The following is a 17083-nucleotide window of genomic DNA, read 5'->3' on the forward strand; positions in this document are numbered from 1 at the left end:
CGATACAAAACACAAATATTAACAAAAACAAACCAATAAACAATCACAAGTGATTATACACTTCTACTCTCTGCTGGTAAAACCAAATTGCTTGCACCTTTGTTTTGTACGGACTGAGAGCTCTGCTCTTGTAGAGCCTCGGCACCAAGTGATGGGGGGCGGTCCAAGTCATTGTCCATGGCTCCTATCAGATTGGCAAATTCTGCATCGTCAGAGCAGAGGCCTCTGTGAGGCAGTGATGACCCGGCTAAACTTTGACTCTGGAGATCCAGGTGTTTGGTGCTGCGAGCCTTGCGGTTGGTTAGCTGGCAGGCAGCTGGAGGACCTTCATGGCCTGAGGTTGTACTTCCTTTGGTCAGCTGGGAGGAAGCCGCTTGCATAGGTGAGCGTCCAAAGCTGATCCTGGACCTCTTCTCTTGGCTGTCCGAGTCAGACAGTGTGCGGTTGTTACTCGGTCGACCCCCTCCCCGTGCTGCTCCGTTGCTATACAATCCTCTGGAGTTTTGGGTTGAATCGTTGTAATCGTTCAACCTGAATATGGACACATTTCATTTAATACAGTCAGTACTACATCACACGGTAGATAATCTCCGTAAAAATTGTTAAATTTAAAAATTAAAGCCACTGTAATTGACAAACACGGAGCCTGTTTTCATGATCCAGAACAAAAAGAGTTAGAGCTGAACTTAGTTCATTCCTGAACTCTTTTACATAGAAATAATAAAGAGCAAATTAGTTGAACGTGATTGAAATGAAGACAATTTTAACATTGCTTGTTCATTTCACCGTGAGACTATATAAATGAAGTATGATCAGGGTCTGTATGTTCCTCACTAAATGCAGTCTGTATTAGTCTGTGGTCCGTCTTCATGCTGCACGTAGTAGAATCTCTGCGCTTGTATGATTAATGGATGAAGTCAGTGATGTGCTTGTCAGTCAGCCTCAGATTAAACGTGTAAAGGAGTCAACCTGCGGTTCAAGCAACAGACACGGTGGTTAACCACAAACACTGCAGCTGCTGACCGACTACTCAGTGGGTCAGAGATAATTTAATCCACCAGATAAATGTGGTTGTTAATCTAAGTGAACAACCGATTAATCAAGTAGCTTTAGAATTACGCTGATATTCCTGACAGAGAAAAAGTGCTACATGCGTGACAGATGACCCATTTTGTTGCATTTATTGTTGCACTCTTTTTCCATTTAGATTGCTTTATAGTTTAAAGCTGTAACTAACCATTGGTTGGAATAGGAAACTAAAGCTGGAATAGGACACGAGTCAAGAGGAGGTGCAGTTGTTATTTTAGGGAAGATGAAAGATTATAATGGAATTATTGCTTATTAATAAAATGATCTTGACAGCTTTCAATATATGGGCTGATAAACTTGTCTCTCACTTCAACCTTTGCTCAGGATATGACTCACACTCTTCTACTGAATCCACTTACTTTGAATCGCTATGTATTTGCACTATGTCCCTGAGATTAAATGGTTTCCCAGTCTCCAAGGTGGAGTTGGATTCCACAGACACGCATCTCTTAAAAGGCTCCCAGATGCTCTGAGCCTCCAGGTAGGCTGTGGCGATCACCAACAGAAACATGGAACTGCAGAGACACAAACAGAAACTGTTAGATTGAAATGAAGATTCACCCAAATCTGATTTTTACGCATATCCAGATTGTATCTAGCTTGATGTTTTGGCAATCTGGAGACTAAAAAACACATGAGATCTGATTTTTCTAAAGCTGATTTTTACAGATCAATTTCAACCTCGGTCACTCAGAAGGATTTTAAATTGTCTTCTGCGTCACTCGCAGCATGACTCAAACAACAACAACAAACACTCAACACAGTGGAAGACAAGAGTTTAAAAATCAGAAGAGAATTTTGGGCCAGAAACAGGCACAGACTTCTGTTGTCCATTTTAGACTACATGTGTTTCCAGGGGCGTGGCCTGTAACTATAGAAATCCATGTGGAAGACTAGACTATGTCAATATGGACACACACACACACACTACAGATCACATGCAATATATAATGTGAACAGTTGGTCAGGAAGATCAGATTCTGATCGGATGTGTTTACAAATACAATTTGAACAGCAAGGCCTTCACGTGACAGTGCTTTACAGCAGTGGTTCTCAAATGGAGGTCTGCTGCACACTGCCAGGGGTCCCACGAAAGGTCAGAAAGGTCACATCAATCACATGGTTTGTCAGATAAGTTTCAGAAACTGCAGATTTTTTTTCTCCATCTTGTCATTTGACAGAGCCACACTCACCTCATAATGAGAGACACTATGATGTAGAGCTCCAGCTCCCAGCTTGGTCTGGGCAAGGTCTCTGCACATGCAGCCAACATGTGGTAGGGCAACGAGGCGTTCAGCACAAACACAAACTCGGAGCCTCCGCATGTGATCAACTTCAGCTCCCGGATCACTCGAGATGAAGTGAAGTCAGGTGTAAACCTGTGAGAGGAGAAGGGAAAAGACATATTAAAATGTGCACTCACTCACTCACTCAAAACAAGAAGCCTGACCGGTGGTTTATGTGATACATGGCTGCAGCCTTAACAACCACTCAAAACATATGACATTACAGTACAACACACCCTTCCACTTACACATTCATACAATAATAATCCCATTCAAACAAGAGAGCGGCTCAGGCTGCATTTTTCAGTCGAAACCCAACACGCGTCCAACGCAGCTAATGTAAACTGCACTGAGTATGTCCCGTCCCTGCCGTTCAAATGTTGCCATAGTTACTGCTGTGTGTACAAGCAGGTCACAACTGTGTTTGGTCTGGACAAAGTCAGTATATGTCTGTGCATGAGAGACAAACCACTGCTTAAATGATACCTGAGGGAGGCATGCAGTGTGGCACACCTGTTTCACACGTCTCACTGTATTCTAATGTAGTCATTTTCAGCATGCAAAATGTATGTGTGTGTGTCTGTGTGTTTGTTAGTTTAGTCAAATTCTTTGGCAAAGTTTATTCAAACCAGGTTGTTCACAATTAGGGCAAGAAGAAATTGTACAGAAAGGTTTTACCATCAATGCAATCGAGAAGCTGATATTAAAAGGTCTAGGACGGCTTATTGGCAGACGTTGTATATACTACTACTATATGTGTGTTATATGTTTAATATGTGCTTCAGGCAAGGGTGTTGCTTTAAGAGGCGGCCATCTTGTGTGTACAGCAGCCAGAAACAGACAGACCAGCAAGAGCACATATCATGCTCTCTTGTATGTGACCAGCTTGTGAAACGGGAGTGTGAGCAGAGTTTGAGTTTGCCTTTTGTTACAATCTGTAGTCTCACCATTAGATGTCACTAATTCTTACACACCGGACCTCAAAATAGGCAAATGTCCCTAACTGTTCCGGTTGTCATTAAAGACACTGCATTCATTGTTTCATTGCCAAGCAAATAACAAGTAACAAAGATTTCTACAACAAGTTGAATACAAAGGTATAAGTCAATTTAAATCTATGTACAACTATATATGTACAGTATATCCCTCATCTCATCAGCTCCACACGACTCTGTTAGTTTAGTGGTGTTTAACGTTGTGCCTGCAACATTACCGCGCCTCACACAAGCAGAGATTTGCACTTGTAACACACTAGACAGCGAGTGTGACAGTGTCCTTGAAAAGTTTCAGAAATTCAGTCAGGTGTGATGCTTTAAGATCAGTTAGACATCTACTGTTTTCTTTTTTTGTTTGTTTTTTTAACATGTCTTTTAGAGGATGATGCAGTCAGTGCACACATGTTGTGACAGACGGGGAAAAAGTAGGTGCAGTCGATACCATCGATGGCTACATTCCACTTCGGAGTGTCAGTGCTATTATTGTACAATGGATTCATTCAAGTCAGAGACACCAGGACAGATCAACGCCCTCACAACTGTTTGTTTGTCTTCACCTGTGCTTCTCTTACTGTGATGAGACCAAATGTCTTGCATCTTGAGTTAATTAAAAAACAAAAAAAACATGTAAACATTTTTGGTGCCAACATATATCATTAAAGGTGGAATAATTAGTGTTTATTATAATTACGATGATAATAATAATAATAGCAATTAATAAATTGTTTGCATGGTTAAGTTATAATTAGGTGGGGAATGTGAGGATTCCCTGGAAGGTTGTAAACTGAGATATAAACATGTAGACAAATTTCCTGAACAAATGTTATGCCCAAGGTCGTACCACCAATAAATCTGCAACTGTTATCTAAGGCTGTGATTAACCTATCAATAATTTGCTTTCCCAAACAACTGATTAGCTGTTTGGTCCATAAAAATATCAGAAAACTGTGAAAAGCATTGATTGGTGCAACTCAAACTCATATAAATTATTTTGTCCACGAATGAAAAGATTCAAGTTTACGGTCACAGGAAGAAGGAAACCAGAAAGAAGGAGAACCTGTTTTAGAAAAAGCACTTTAGTTGGCAAATACTAGTTTAATAACCAATAAATTGTTTTTATTTATTTATAGCTTTTCTCGGATTGATCAGCAACTGACGGGACAATGGACAGATACAATCTATCCTGCCACGTTTCAAGGTAAAACAACATATTTGATAGTTCACTCAACTTTTGTAATGATTCCCATTTGTGTCAAAGACATTGATTGATGATAACTTTGTTAAAAAACATGTTTACTTTGTATCAGTTACAGTATCAAACAATACAGTTTGGCTGCAAAGTGGTTGCATGCTAACACCAGCTCCTCTGGACACTAATAAGCTATGTTGTTTTTACCTTAAAACGTGGGTCAGTAACCATTCTTCGTTAACTCAGTTGCTGAAGCAGTGAAATTATTCGTCACATTCATGTTGCAACTTGTAACTCTCTACTTCAAGTGTGACAGCAGAAGAAGATGGCTGCCATGTGAACAAGAGGTCAATCCCACCTTCACTCTCCGCCTGGCTGGACAGTTTATTTTTAGTTTAATTTCATTGCACACACACAGTTGAGTGAGCGCACGAGGGAGTCGTCATTTAGCAGCTTTAGCTAGGTGAGTTGAAAATTGTATTTTTTATTGTTCGTCTCAAAGAGAGCTAATGCAAGCTACTGCTCCGTGGAATGTGACTTGCACACAGAAGGAGAAAGAATGACAGCTGTGGTCTGTTTTTCTTCTTCTTCTTCTTTTTTTAAACAAACCTTCAAGCTGCATTTCCCATATTAATGGGGCAGGACTGACCTTTTACAGAACAGTCTAATGCAAACTGTGACAAGGATCAGACATAATCACAGAAAAACAAGGTGCCCTCACATCCACTTACTTGGTATGGGTAGGGGCACCACAATGCATTTTAATTAAAGTGACATTAGACACTGTGCTGGTGTCATTGACTTTTGAAGAAAACCTGTTTAAAGAAAAACACCCTGGCATAATAATACTCACATAAGTATAAGTACATATTTTTATTTGCAAAACAAATATAAGAGCGGGTCTGTCCATGTCCAGCCATGCCATTCGATGTTTAGTGATGACAAAAAAAGCTCAACCCTGGGGGGAGAAACCAGCAGAGACAGAGGGTCGATTCATCCTCTTACTGAAACCTCTCTCAGCAAGAGAGGCTGAGTATTTATAGAGCATGGGTGTATGGATGTGAGAGTATGCACACACACACACACACACCAGTATATACTAGCATTCTTGGCAGGGACACTCATAGATCTAATGCATTGCATTCCCTAAACTTCAATATCACAACTAAATGTCTAACCTAAACCCTTCACCTAACCCTAAACTAAACTAAACCCAATTCTAACTGTAATTGGGTCTTATCCCTTAGCGTTTTTATGATGTGAGGACCAGCCAAAATGTTCACCCACAGATCAGTTTCAATCAATATTTGTCCTCCAAAGCTACTAAAGACGTACTCGCATGCACAATTGTGCAGCTCTTCTTCTTTGCAGTGACATCCATTCATTTAGACAGGTTAACCAAAGTGTTGCCTAAGCATAAATTGAACCATTTCAACAATTTAAACCAGTTAATCTTAACCAGTTACTCAGAAATTAGGTTCTGCCTCATGAGGAACAGGTTTTGGTCTCCATGAGCATGCTATAGAGCATGCTAACAAGGTCAGTTTATGCCAGTAAAGGTCTTCAAGAGGAAACAAATAGAAGAGCGAGCGCGCGCACACTTACAGTATGATGAGGTCTTTCGAAGCATTTGGTTTAAGTGCAAACTCTTGACAGTTAAGAACTTTGAATCCATATCCTTCACAGGCTTGTCCATTGATTTCTGCTGATCGGATGGTGATCGGAAGCAGGCCCGTGTTCTCCACTCTGAATGTTCTTTTCAGAGTGAAGTTTGGCTCTCTATCTTTTGTCTCTGCAATAAACAAAGGTTAATAATTAATGGAATAATGGCCAAGAATGCACAAAAGAGAAGGACACAATAACGCAACGTTGTACTACATTTAATACAATTGATTTTAACTTTTGTGGGCAATAAAAACTTATTTGGTACAAGTGACAATGCAGTTAGTATGCTGTTGCTCAAGCCATTAAAACTTTCTTCTTTCTTCTATGTAGATTCAACACACTTGGGATTGAGGATCCACTATTGTGACATTTTATTGCCATATGAATCAATGTTATCATCAGATTAAACTCACACAAATGCGGAAGTGAAACATTTTCTATAAGAGACGGCATTTTGTGTTTTAACAGGAAGCACAATATTTACTCTACCAACTGATACTTCCTGTTTTTGTGACAGACTAAGGTTACAGTTTCCTTCCCTCTGCATATACAGTAATGTATGAAAAGTTGCAGTGGCATGTGTGTACCTTCAGACTATTGGTTAGACCTATAGAGACCTTGTGACAGCAGGTGTGTGTTAAGCTTTAGCTGTTAAATATTGTAGAAGTATCTTCCTGACTTGAGCATTTAATGAGACTTTCATATGTCTGTTAATGTGGGGCTTTTTCCAGGAAACAAACTGAAAGCATTAATGAAAGTGAGACACTGTGAAAGCTTCTGATGCTGTGTAACAAAACACTGCACTGTCCACAACGCAACAATGACTTAGCCTGGGATAAACTTGCTTTGCATCCGTTTGGTGCGTCAGTTGTTAATTAAATAGACACATCAGCAGAATGCAATACTAACATGAACAGTAGGGCAGTGCAGCGACAGTATCGCAATTTTATGTACTACAATAGGTAAGTTTGTATAGGTACACGATCACTTGTTAACAAAAGACTTTTGGCTTTTGTAGCTTTACAGTAAGGCTTTTACATGTACTTAAGGTAAGGGGCTTGTTTTACAAGATGGCTAGAGGGTGTGTGTTGCAAACCTGTTGCATAAAATAACAAAGAAGAAAGAGGAAATGGCAGATGCTGGGAGAGTGGAGAGAGAGAGATGAGTCCCTCCTTTCTACTATATAAGGCAAACCATTATTCCCTAACACACTTTGGAAAGGGAGGGGTTAGAACTCGTTCACCATTAGATGTCACTTATTCTTACACGGTGGACCTTTAAGGGACTCGCATATGGCCACAAACACAAACTCACTCTCTGTGCAGTCTTTCAGAAGCGCCTCCGTCATCTTAAACCTGAGCGAGCTGCCTTGTCCCGGCGGCTTCCCAGCAACTTTCAGACTCTCCGTTGTACCTCGCCCATGAAGAATGATTGTGTCGATTACAGTCAGATTATTCCTTCACAGATTTAAAATGAAATAGAGAGAATTAGAACAGAAAAACCTTTTACTTAAAGGAATGTATGAAACTGACAATACCTGACTATGAGGAGGGAGGAGACACTGTGGTTGCTGATGGGAGTGAATCGCACACTGAATGACTTCACTTCACCCGGTAGCAGGAGGAGGTTGTACACAAAGGGTCTGGTTGAGCCCTCTATGAACCCAGTGCTGGTTTTCATTAGGGATGACTGTCGAACAAACAGAGGGCCTGTTAGAGTCAAACATCACCCACGTGCTGCCTCAGCTACAGACTGGACCCCAGAGATCCAGCTGATTCTCTACTACTCTATTTTTGATGAATGTTGATGTCAGTGGTCACTAACATAACACTCACTTGATTTCTGTGAACCTGGAACTCAAAGGTGTTTGTGTCAATGTTGATGTTGGATACATTTCCTAGAGGAAACCTGCAAAATAAAGTGAGTGAGGATTGCATCCAAGAGCAAGATGAAGAAAAACACAGGCAAAATGTGAGGATTGAGAATTTATTTTTTTTACCTGTCAGCCAATTTTCCAGAAAACACCGAGGGGTTGGGTAACAGTGCCAAGGGGAGAACTTGGACGTAGACGGGGACATCAGCGGGATTCTGCAGAATCACCTCCTCATTCTGCAAAAAAATCAAAAGAGATCTCCCCCTCAGTTTCAAGCAAGAATTCCTATGTGCGTTTTTGAACATGTAAAAGCAAGAGGTGGAGTGTTTCTACTCACAGAGGAACTGTTTGTGTTGGTAAGAGGGAATGTAATTCGATGTGAAGAGTTGACCAGTGAGGGCCAGGTCAAGTGTGCCGTTATTTTAGCTTGCACATTTTTTTGAAGGTCTGTGTTGACTTCAAAGACGGCTTCAATCCTTTGGTGAGAAAAGAAACACTTTGTGGCACTCTTCTTACACTTGACCAATGAGGAATAAGCAATTTAAGAGCTAGAGAACCACAGCCCACTGAATCCTTGACACACTTACTTGTGTCCTGCACGCTCTTTCAGCTCTTTCCATCGTCTGAGAAGTTTCTGATGAAGATCCACATCAGCGTCCCATATATCTTCCTGTAAAGCCAGCCCATGAGGCTTGGACTCAGCTAGGGAAGAAAAATGTATCGTCTATTTAATTCAGAAGGGATTATTATAATACACGGGGAGAAGTGAAGGGACTAAAATATCCCATGTGGTGTTCAGTAATTAACAGCAATCTTAACGCTATTTTAATCATCACAAAATAATCCATTGGCCGTGTGTTTCCATTTTAAAATTAATTTCACTAATTTGTTTAGTTGATGTTTACATCTCTCATATTATCAGACATACTGAGAAAACAGCACCACAGAACAAAAGTTCTGAGGAACGATATCGAAAGTGCATACTTTGTTGTTGGTGGAAAAAGATTAAAAGTCAGTTATCAAAACGTTTTTTGGCTTGCTTTAATTTCACACTTCCCCAGACCGGCGAGTTTGGGCTGAAAGTTGAATTGTTTTCAAATTGAAATCTCAGTTTGAGAGAAGACATTAAATTGCAACGGCTGCACTTTAATATTGTTCCATTTTTGATTGCTCTATGTTCAGTGCCAACTAAAAATGAAATACATCATTTATTCCTCATTCTTTCATGAAAGTAGTGTAGTAGTTGGCTGTAATTATAACCAGGGTTGGGGGTGAAAGATTACCAAAACAACACATCTAAAAAAAAAAACATTTAAATAAAAATTAAACACTGATGAGGGCAGATGACGATAAAACTATCACCTCAACTTCTGCAGAGAAATAAATCTACTTAAATGTACTTTAAAGCTTTGTGAGATTTGAATGTAAACACAAGCTTTACCCCCACAAAAAAATACACAACTTACATTTAAGCACAAATGGCAGCCCCACATAACAGTGATCACCACACTGCAAGCTGGCGTCAAAATAAATATTTGCCACCTGAAAAAGATGGAGAAATTAAATAAGTTTTATGTCTATAAGCATAACAAACCTGGCTCACTGAGAGAGAGGATTAGCTACCTTTGATTTTCGTCTGGGCTCCAGCTCATCTTTGTTGTTTCTCAGCCGTTTGTAGTAAAAACGAATGTCTTCCGTCAGCGAACGGATCTGCTGAAGCCTCACTTTCTGTGTAAAAGAGCTCTGTATGCTAAAGCTCTGATGAATGATTTTCCCCTAAGCGAACAAACAAAAAACATACATGTACATAAACCACAAGACAAGATTCATATCACATTTGATGTAATCACAAAAACCATCCTTAAAGTGACTTACTGGAAAGGAGGGTGGTAAAACGATGTGTTTGGGAGAGCTGGTCAATGTGCCCACTGCAATCAGAGCTTTCACTGGGATGGTTAATATCTGAGGAAAAAGCACAAATCCCAACAGTGTTAACACTGAAGAATGGCCACGTGGCCCTAAAAAAAAAAAAAAAGAAAAGGCTAAAACAACATGACTAGCGTCATTACCTCAAAATCCGTGGTCATGTGTATGGCTCCATCGTATGTTCCCTCCAGTGCCTTGGCCACAAGTGTCACTCTGAATGCTGCGTAATAGCCAGATGCTAATATCACCTTCACAGAGAGAAGATTAGAAACATGAGTTCACACTAGAAGTTAAAAGGTCATATCTATTTCTTGTAATGTTTATATTTCATGTCGTGGAGAGGAGGCAGACATGCTTCATGCAATAAAATAAATTCCCCACTTGTGCAAACAAGGGCAGTAATATAGCACTGTCTTTCCTACCTCTGTGTCTTGTTAATATTCTGTGTCTAACCTTGCTTCCGACTGTTGTGTGATGTAGGTGTTTACACTGCAGCACCACTACTTCTCAAAGTTGTCCATCTGCTGCATGAAAGTTGGCCTCACTGTGTTCAGCGGCAACAAACTAACCTCAGACTTATACAAATAATAATTCTCCTTTCATTGCTGGGTTACAATTGATAATAACATATATATTCAATATAGGAATTGTGTTCCTAATATGAGCATGCAACCTGTCCAGCATGGTAGCATAGTAGCTTTGATATCATGATATTAGGGGATTTAAAGCATTTGCTGATACAAAATCATGTGGTTTTCTTCAGCGGAGAAAAGGAACTACACTGCTCCCTCCTGTGTACCTCCACCAACCAGTGTCACATTAAGAGCCATTTCTTTGTTCAAATATTAGGTTTTATCGTGAAAAAATCAACACAATATGTGAAAAACCTGTCAGAGAAGACTGTCATTTCAACATCAGCTTTGTGGAGATCTTACAGTTTTGTGATGGGAGGCTGAAGTGTTCTGCAGCTCTTTCAGGCGACTCTGGGCCACTGTTGTGTTTCCTTTCTCCGTCTTCAGCAGCTCCATGGACAGACTGTCCCCAGTGACCAGCCAGGACTTGATCTCCAACTGGAGGATAGAATGTAGTACAAGGACGAATTAATTTAAATTGCTAAAATGCTGTTTGGCTACTGCGGAAATTAATGTATTAAGGATATTGCAACATAGGTTTTTAGTGAAGCACAAAGTCAGCATATTCAGAGTGTGTAATCATTACTTATACAGTGGATTGAACATTTCACTGGGCAATAGGAAAGACAATGACTAAACCCTGACCAACGACATAGAACCAACAACTGCATGTTTGGTTTGTACCTCTATGGGGTTACTGTTGACCACCACAAACGTGATGCTGCTGGTGTCTGTTGCACTGCGGATGCCAAAGTCCAGAAGGTTCTCCTTCAGACTGGGAGGCAAAACCAGGGGCTGTTGACACCAGAACACAAAGAGCAAACACCAGGTTATATAAGGAGACATCCTCACCAGAAATGATATTTAGTCAAAAGCAAAACAAAGAAACTACATGTTACTACATGCTACTGACTTTCTGATACGTACTTGTTCCTTGATTTGTTTGGAAGCTCATATGAATATGGTAACCGAAGCAAAGAGCTTCAAATGGTTGTTGCTAAACATTTAAAGTTAAAGTCAAAATGTAAAGAAAATGTAGGTTTTTTTTCCATCTGCTTTCTGACACATAACAATGGAGATGTTATCGTGTTTTCACGAGTTAGATCACTTCATTTTGTTGTGATGTTGCAGATGCTGAATATTTCTTCATGTTATTGATTATTCTTGCACACCCACACGTATACTTTTTCTAATGCTTTTCTTCTAATTTGTCCAAATAAATACATACAAACAAATACATCATTCATATGCCATTACACAAAGGGACATTGGCAATGACAATAATACCCAATATTTTGCATAAAATCTAAAAGTGTGTTGACTATAATACTTAAAACAATGTATTGGAGTTAAACAAGTCTATAACTGTCAGTGTTAGGCAACATGGCTCATATTCAGGAAGTTGCAGTTCAGTCAGAGTATATACTGTGATGCAATCTTCCTCCACCAGCTGCATGGGCAGCGTCTGTTATCTCCAATTTTTATCTCGGCTTCTTGCCTCTTGAAACAGATCACATCTTACAGATAGCAAAGTGGGTAGTGTCTGCATTTTTTCCTTTTGTACTCCACTTAACTCACTCAGCAGATGATGCAAAACTACCTAGTGGTCATGTGACCACAAGCCTCGCTTGCTGCATTCACACAGTGTTGTGCACAACAGGCAGTGAATGTGTGGAGTCTGTTAAGTCAGCATACTCTATAACTTCAGATTGCACATCGTTAAAACAGTGATGATACTGTTGCAGATGATATACATCACACACAACATTTTATGACATGGAAATGTGTCATTTTTGTTACAACAGCTAGTTAAGTGTGTATAAACGCACTTGTTGCTGTCATAACTATACTCTAGATTAAGTAATCTCAGGCTTGGTAAACTGTGAAGCTACGGACTTTCCATAGAAAAATGGTCAAAGCTATATAAAGTAGATTATAGCTAGTGAGAAGGCAACAACTTATGCAAACAGAACAAAATGTACTACTTAAATGTTTCCCTATTTCCATTTAAATTTTGATTTGGATACATTACTAAATGAAGGTAGTTTCGATTCATTTAAATATATAAATTACTATTATTTTAATAAAAATTAATTTTGAGCTATTAGTAACAGCAGAAAAGCTTTTATTCATAGGTAGACACAATGAGGTTTCTTGTGCATTTATTAAAGTAAGAGCAATTTGTTGTTTTTTCATGGAAATTAGGTGGAAATAATCTTTTAAGGTGAAACAATCGGTGAATCTGAAATTATGAAATGCATAAAATAAGTCATAACAACCTCCAGGAAGCCTGTGTAAGCTCGAACAGGCAGGTGGAACTTGGATGCGTTGGTGAGGAGCAGAATGTTGTTGTCGATGTGAATAGATGGGCGCACAGGCCGGAAGAGGAGGGAGAAGATGTACCGCGACTCGCGTTGGGGGATGACGATGGGCTCGCTGAAGTTGTATACCTAAAGTAGAGAAAGAAAAGGCGATGTCATTTCCTTACCTCTACATTTAACTTCACTGTTAAAATGACCTGCAAGAACACTTACTCGAAACATAATTGTGGCCTCTTCAGGCAGGGACACATTATGTATCTGGACTGCAAAGTTAAAGGCATTTGTCAGGAAGATGGGTTTGTCCACTGGGTCTACAGGACTGTCTCTGATGTGGAACAAAGTGGCTGTGTGGTCAAAGCCCAGATAGCTGCAGGAAGACAAGATATACCGATGTAACACCTTTCAGAAATGCATTGCAATTCACTGAGCCACCATCTCACCTCCCCTGAGTAACAAAAAAACTCACCCTTCTAAAACTTCTGCCTGGTATGGGATTTCAAGCTTGGAGTAGCTCTTTTCTTTTGCTTTAACAGTTATTTTACCAGAAAATTGATATGGTCTTCTCGCTTTTGAGGCTGGAACGAAAAGAAAAAAAAGTAAGAAAAAACATAATAGAGAAAGCAGATAAAAGTGCTGCTAAAGAATACAAGCACTCACATGAGGAAGGTGTGCAACACTAAACCAAAATGTATAAGAACAGTGAGGATAATATACAAGAAGCAGATAAAGAAGCTGAGAAAAGGAAAGCAGTAACTCTAGAAGTTACAAGGATAACAAAAAACTGCCTGTTGGCTTCTACAATATGATTTTTTTTAAATCCTTTTCTGCATACCAGTCAAGACACAAAGGAGTAAACTGGAATCTGACACAGTGACTTGGTTCTGTGTTAGGGAGAATGTGTTCAGTGGAAAATGTACTTCCTCAGAACATTTTTATTTTGTGCCCACATCATATTACACAGCAGGGAGTGGAGGGAGTTTGTTTTGTTTTTTTAACCTTCATGAACCATCATCCCTGTTAAAATTTGCTCTAAAAACAACTGAAAATACTGAGTTTGACTCCAATAATGATGCTCAAATGTCATGAAATATTTCAAGGAATATAATTTAATCCATTTATCCTTAAAATCAAATCTATTCTAAATCTAAAAAAAAATACTACTTCAGGATATTAATTTAAAAATATTGTAAAACAATTTACCGTCAAAACTAATACTTGCAACTTTGGTATATCTGCTCTCTCCAGCTTTTAGTGTGACTGCTTTGAAGTCCACTGTGACGGCTTCATTTGATGGTGTTGTTCGAACACTCTGAAGTAAAAAATAAATAAATAAATAAATAGTAGTCAGACAAACGATTTAAGGTTATGGATTTAAAAGAGTCTGCCAAAGACACCTACTGTTATTGGAACATCTTTTGTCCCTGAATTTAATAAGTGTAGATTCAACAGCTTTGGCCGATCTGTAACAAAGCATTTGGGAAGCAAACCACAACAGAATGATAAGAAACAAAGGGAAGAAAAACACTGTGTAATTCAAAATTGAAACATCTTTGCTATAGTTTGTACCTTGTGAACGCAGTGTACCAAAGTCAAGCATCTCTGTGGAGGAGTATATACCAGGGGCTGCATGCAGTAAAGGAAAACACCATGTCAACAATGGAAAAAAACATTATACACTCAGGGCTTCAGACAGTACAACCCTGTTGGTTAAACACACCTGATGTGACCTCCACCTCCACAGGCAGAATGATGAACTGGTCTTCATTGGGGGCGTTGGTTTTAATCCTGATGAAAGCTGTGTGATTGTCTGCATCTCTAGACGAGAAGCTCGCTCTCATCACGCCTTTCGTCTCAAACGGGGGAATCTCCTGAATAAAGAAGGTGTCGGTCACAACGTCTCCACTGACTGTCCACATCACTTTCTTCAACTCAAATCAAGATTCAATACAAATCACAGACACTGTGACATGAAACCAACCCATAATTTTCCAGTGCCTCCCTGTTGACCTGTGGGAAGCTCCAGATGTAGATCCCCACCACTTGAGTACATCTCAACAACCTGGGATAATGCAAACCAACATAAACACATTAAATCTGTTGATCAGCTTAAAAAAACAAAACAAATACATCAAAATTGACAATAAACGCCTTTGCACATCAATGTTAACGGTCGGAAATTGAAAACAATTCCATTTAAAGTAATAATTTTAGAAAAAGCAACACAAACTGGTTTGTCCACAAACCAAGATTCTTTTTTATTAAATGGAGCAAAAAACAGAAAATATTCACATTTAAGACTCATTTTTAAATCAATACAAAAACATTCCAATTAATCGGTTATCAAAATACTTGCCAGTTAATTTAGAAATCAATAAGGGATTACTGGTTGCAGCCCATCAATAACACACACTCTGTTTAGATGTGTACCAACTTAAATTGTCAAACAGCCAAAATGTTCCTCAGCTAAACTACATAACCGATGTTAAACCTCACATTGACTCACAAGATATCATTATGTGCAAATGTAATGCACAAAAAATGCATCTAGCATACAAAGGCCTAATACAAAGTGTACATTTGTTTTGTAAGTTACCTGCAGTGGTTCGCTGTACGGGTTGTGGATGTTTATTAGAGGTGAAAAGCTACTGTTCACTGGGACTCGAGCCCCGATGAAGGGCCTCAGTCTGTAGGGGTTTGGAATGCCCACCCCAAAAACCTTCAAGACACAGAAGGTAATTAAAGAAAGTTAGAGATGATACTAAAAATGTTTTTTTTAAAAAAGATGTCTACTTGAGTCTGTACCTGGTATGTAAACACTCCATGATGTGATGTATTAATAAATAAAGTGTTTTCTACATTCCCAACCACTCGAGCGAGAAATACCACATCAAACGATGTGTTTCCTCCTGGTGGAATTATCTGTTGAGAAAACAAATGATACAGTAAATTATATTTCTTTTACTTTTCAAAAAAAAGGAGCATATTTTGCCCTCACAAATGTTTTAAACATGAAAGGGTTTGTCTAATAACAACAAAGATCTTAACACTGGCATACACAACACCTGACCTTAAAGGTCAACTGCTACGAAAACATTACAGATACACTCTAACTTTAGCATTACAGTGGTGACTTTGCTACAAAGTGGTGACTCCCAAACATTTTTGCAGCAGATACTCCTACGTTTTTGTCTTGTCAAATAGTAGTATCATTATGGTGCTATAGAAACAGTAAACTGAGTAACAAAGACAGAAGCGGCCTAGGGCAGCTCCTCCTGTAACAACACATAACAGAACAGATCTTCTTGTGTTGTAGATAGGGGAGCTGTGAGACTGAGAGGAAGCTGGAATTTAGAAAATATCCAAATCAGTGTGAGAAAGTCAGCAGATAAAACAGGTGCTGACGCAAAGAAGGATAGAATATGAAATGTTAATCATTCTAGCTCCTCTGCTTTTAAGGAAGAGATTTTATTGTTTACCACACTTTCCATAATAACTGTAGTAACGCAAATAAAGTAAGTAAGTAAGTATAAAGTAAAATAGATATAACAGTAATCTCTCATATATTAATGCACTAACTCCAATCACAGAGAGACGATGGAAAACTAAATTATGTTCTACTGTAAGAGACTGTAAGTATGAAAACAAGTTTGTTTGTTTGTTTGTTTTTTTCTCAATGTCTGCCTGCTGGTGCTCCCTTTAGGCTTCATCAGATAACCTGAATCTGCAAGGTAAACAACTAGACTACAACTCCAGCCTGGAAGATTAAACCAAGGTTTACAAAAACACAAAAAAACCCTGCTCCATTTGCTTCTGCTACTCATCATTATTGCTCTGATTGCAGGGTAGTAACTGAAGCCAATATCAAATGAGAATCAACTTAATCAATTATGGAAAAAAAATAAACAGGAAATGTGGAACTGTACAAAGCTTTTATACAAACAAATCCCATGACAGAAGACTAAAGACCTTGGGCAGTTAGCTTCAAAACCACACTGACTTCTCACCCACTATAAGACTTAATGAACTGCACTTGTAAGTCCTGCTCTATTTTTACATTGGAGACACATTGGACACAAAAACTACACATATGATTGAAAGGTTTCTCTT

The 17083-nt window shown here is 39.1% G+C and overlaps 1 protein-coding gene across 4 annotated transcripts in view; it reads right to left on the reverse strand.

The window, feature by feature from the left end:
- tmem131 (transmembrane protein 131) overlaps nucleotides 1-17083 on the reverse strand; it is a 37407-nt gene that overhangs the window by 4640 nt on the left and 15684 nt on the right. For all 4 annotated transcript variants that reach the window (XM_044044709.1, XM_044044710.1, XM_044044708.1 and 1 more), the window contains exons 6-31: nucleotides 15779-15895; nucleotides 15570-15692; nucleotides 14955-15035; nucleotides 14694-14844; nucleotides 14543-14599; nucleotides 14375-14436; nucleotides 14177-14285; nucleotides 13443-13551; nucleotides 13190-13343; nucleotides 12935-13105; nucleotides 11340-11450; nucleotides 10959-11093; nucleotides 10167-10271; nucleotides 9973-10059; nucleotides 9721-9873; nucleotides 9564-9639; nucleotides 8685-8799; nucleotides 8435-8573; nucleotides 8224-8333; nucleotides 8060-8132; nucleotides 7762-7913; nucleotides 7539-7681; nucleotides 6165-6351; nucleotides 2283-2468; nucleotides 1449-1604; nucleotides 98-531 (exon numbers count right to left, since the gene is read on the reverse strand). In XM_044044709.1, coding sequence (XP_043900644.1) covers nucleotides 98-531; nucleotides 1449-1604; nucleotides 2283-2468; nucleotides 6165-6351; nucleotides 7539-7681; nucleotides 7762-7913; nucleotides 8060-8132; nucleotides 8224-8333; nucleotides 8435-8573; nucleotides 8685-8799; nucleotides 9564-9639; nucleotides 9721-9873; nucleotides 9973-10059; nucleotides 10167-10271; nucleotides 10959-11093; nucleotides 11340-11450; nucleotides 12935-13105; nucleotides 13190-13343; nucleotides 13443-13551; nucleotides 14177-14285; nucleotides 14375-14436; nucleotides 14543-14599; nucleotides 14694-14844; nucleotides 14955-15035; nucleotides 15570-15692; nucleotides 15779-15895 — 3496 coding nt within the window. The remainder of the gene's footprint in view (nucleotides 1-97; nucleotides 532-1448; nucleotides 1605-2282; nucleotides 2469-6164; nucleotides 6352-7538; nucleotides 7682-7761; nucleotides 7914-8059; nucleotides 8133-8223; nucleotides 8334-8434; nucleotides 8574-8684; nucleotides 8800-9563; nucleotides 9640-9720; nucleotides 9874-9972; nucleotides 10060-10166; nucleotides 10272-10958; nucleotides 11094-11339; nucleotides 11451-12934; nucleotides 13106-13189; nucleotides 13344-13442; nucleotides 13552-14176; nucleotides 14286-14374; nucleotides 14437-14542; nucleotides 14600-14693; nucleotides 14845-14954; nucleotides 15036-15569; nucleotides 15693-15778; nucleotides 15896-17083) is intronic.

This window comes from Solea senegalensis, linkage group LG14, assembly GCF_019176455.1.
Source record: "Solea senegalensis isolate Sse05_10M linkage group LG14, IFAPA_SoseM_1, whole genome shotgun sequence".
Taxonomy (NCBI): Eukaryota; Metazoa; Chordata; class Actinopteri; order Pleuronectiformes; family Soleidae; genus Solea; species Solea senegalensis.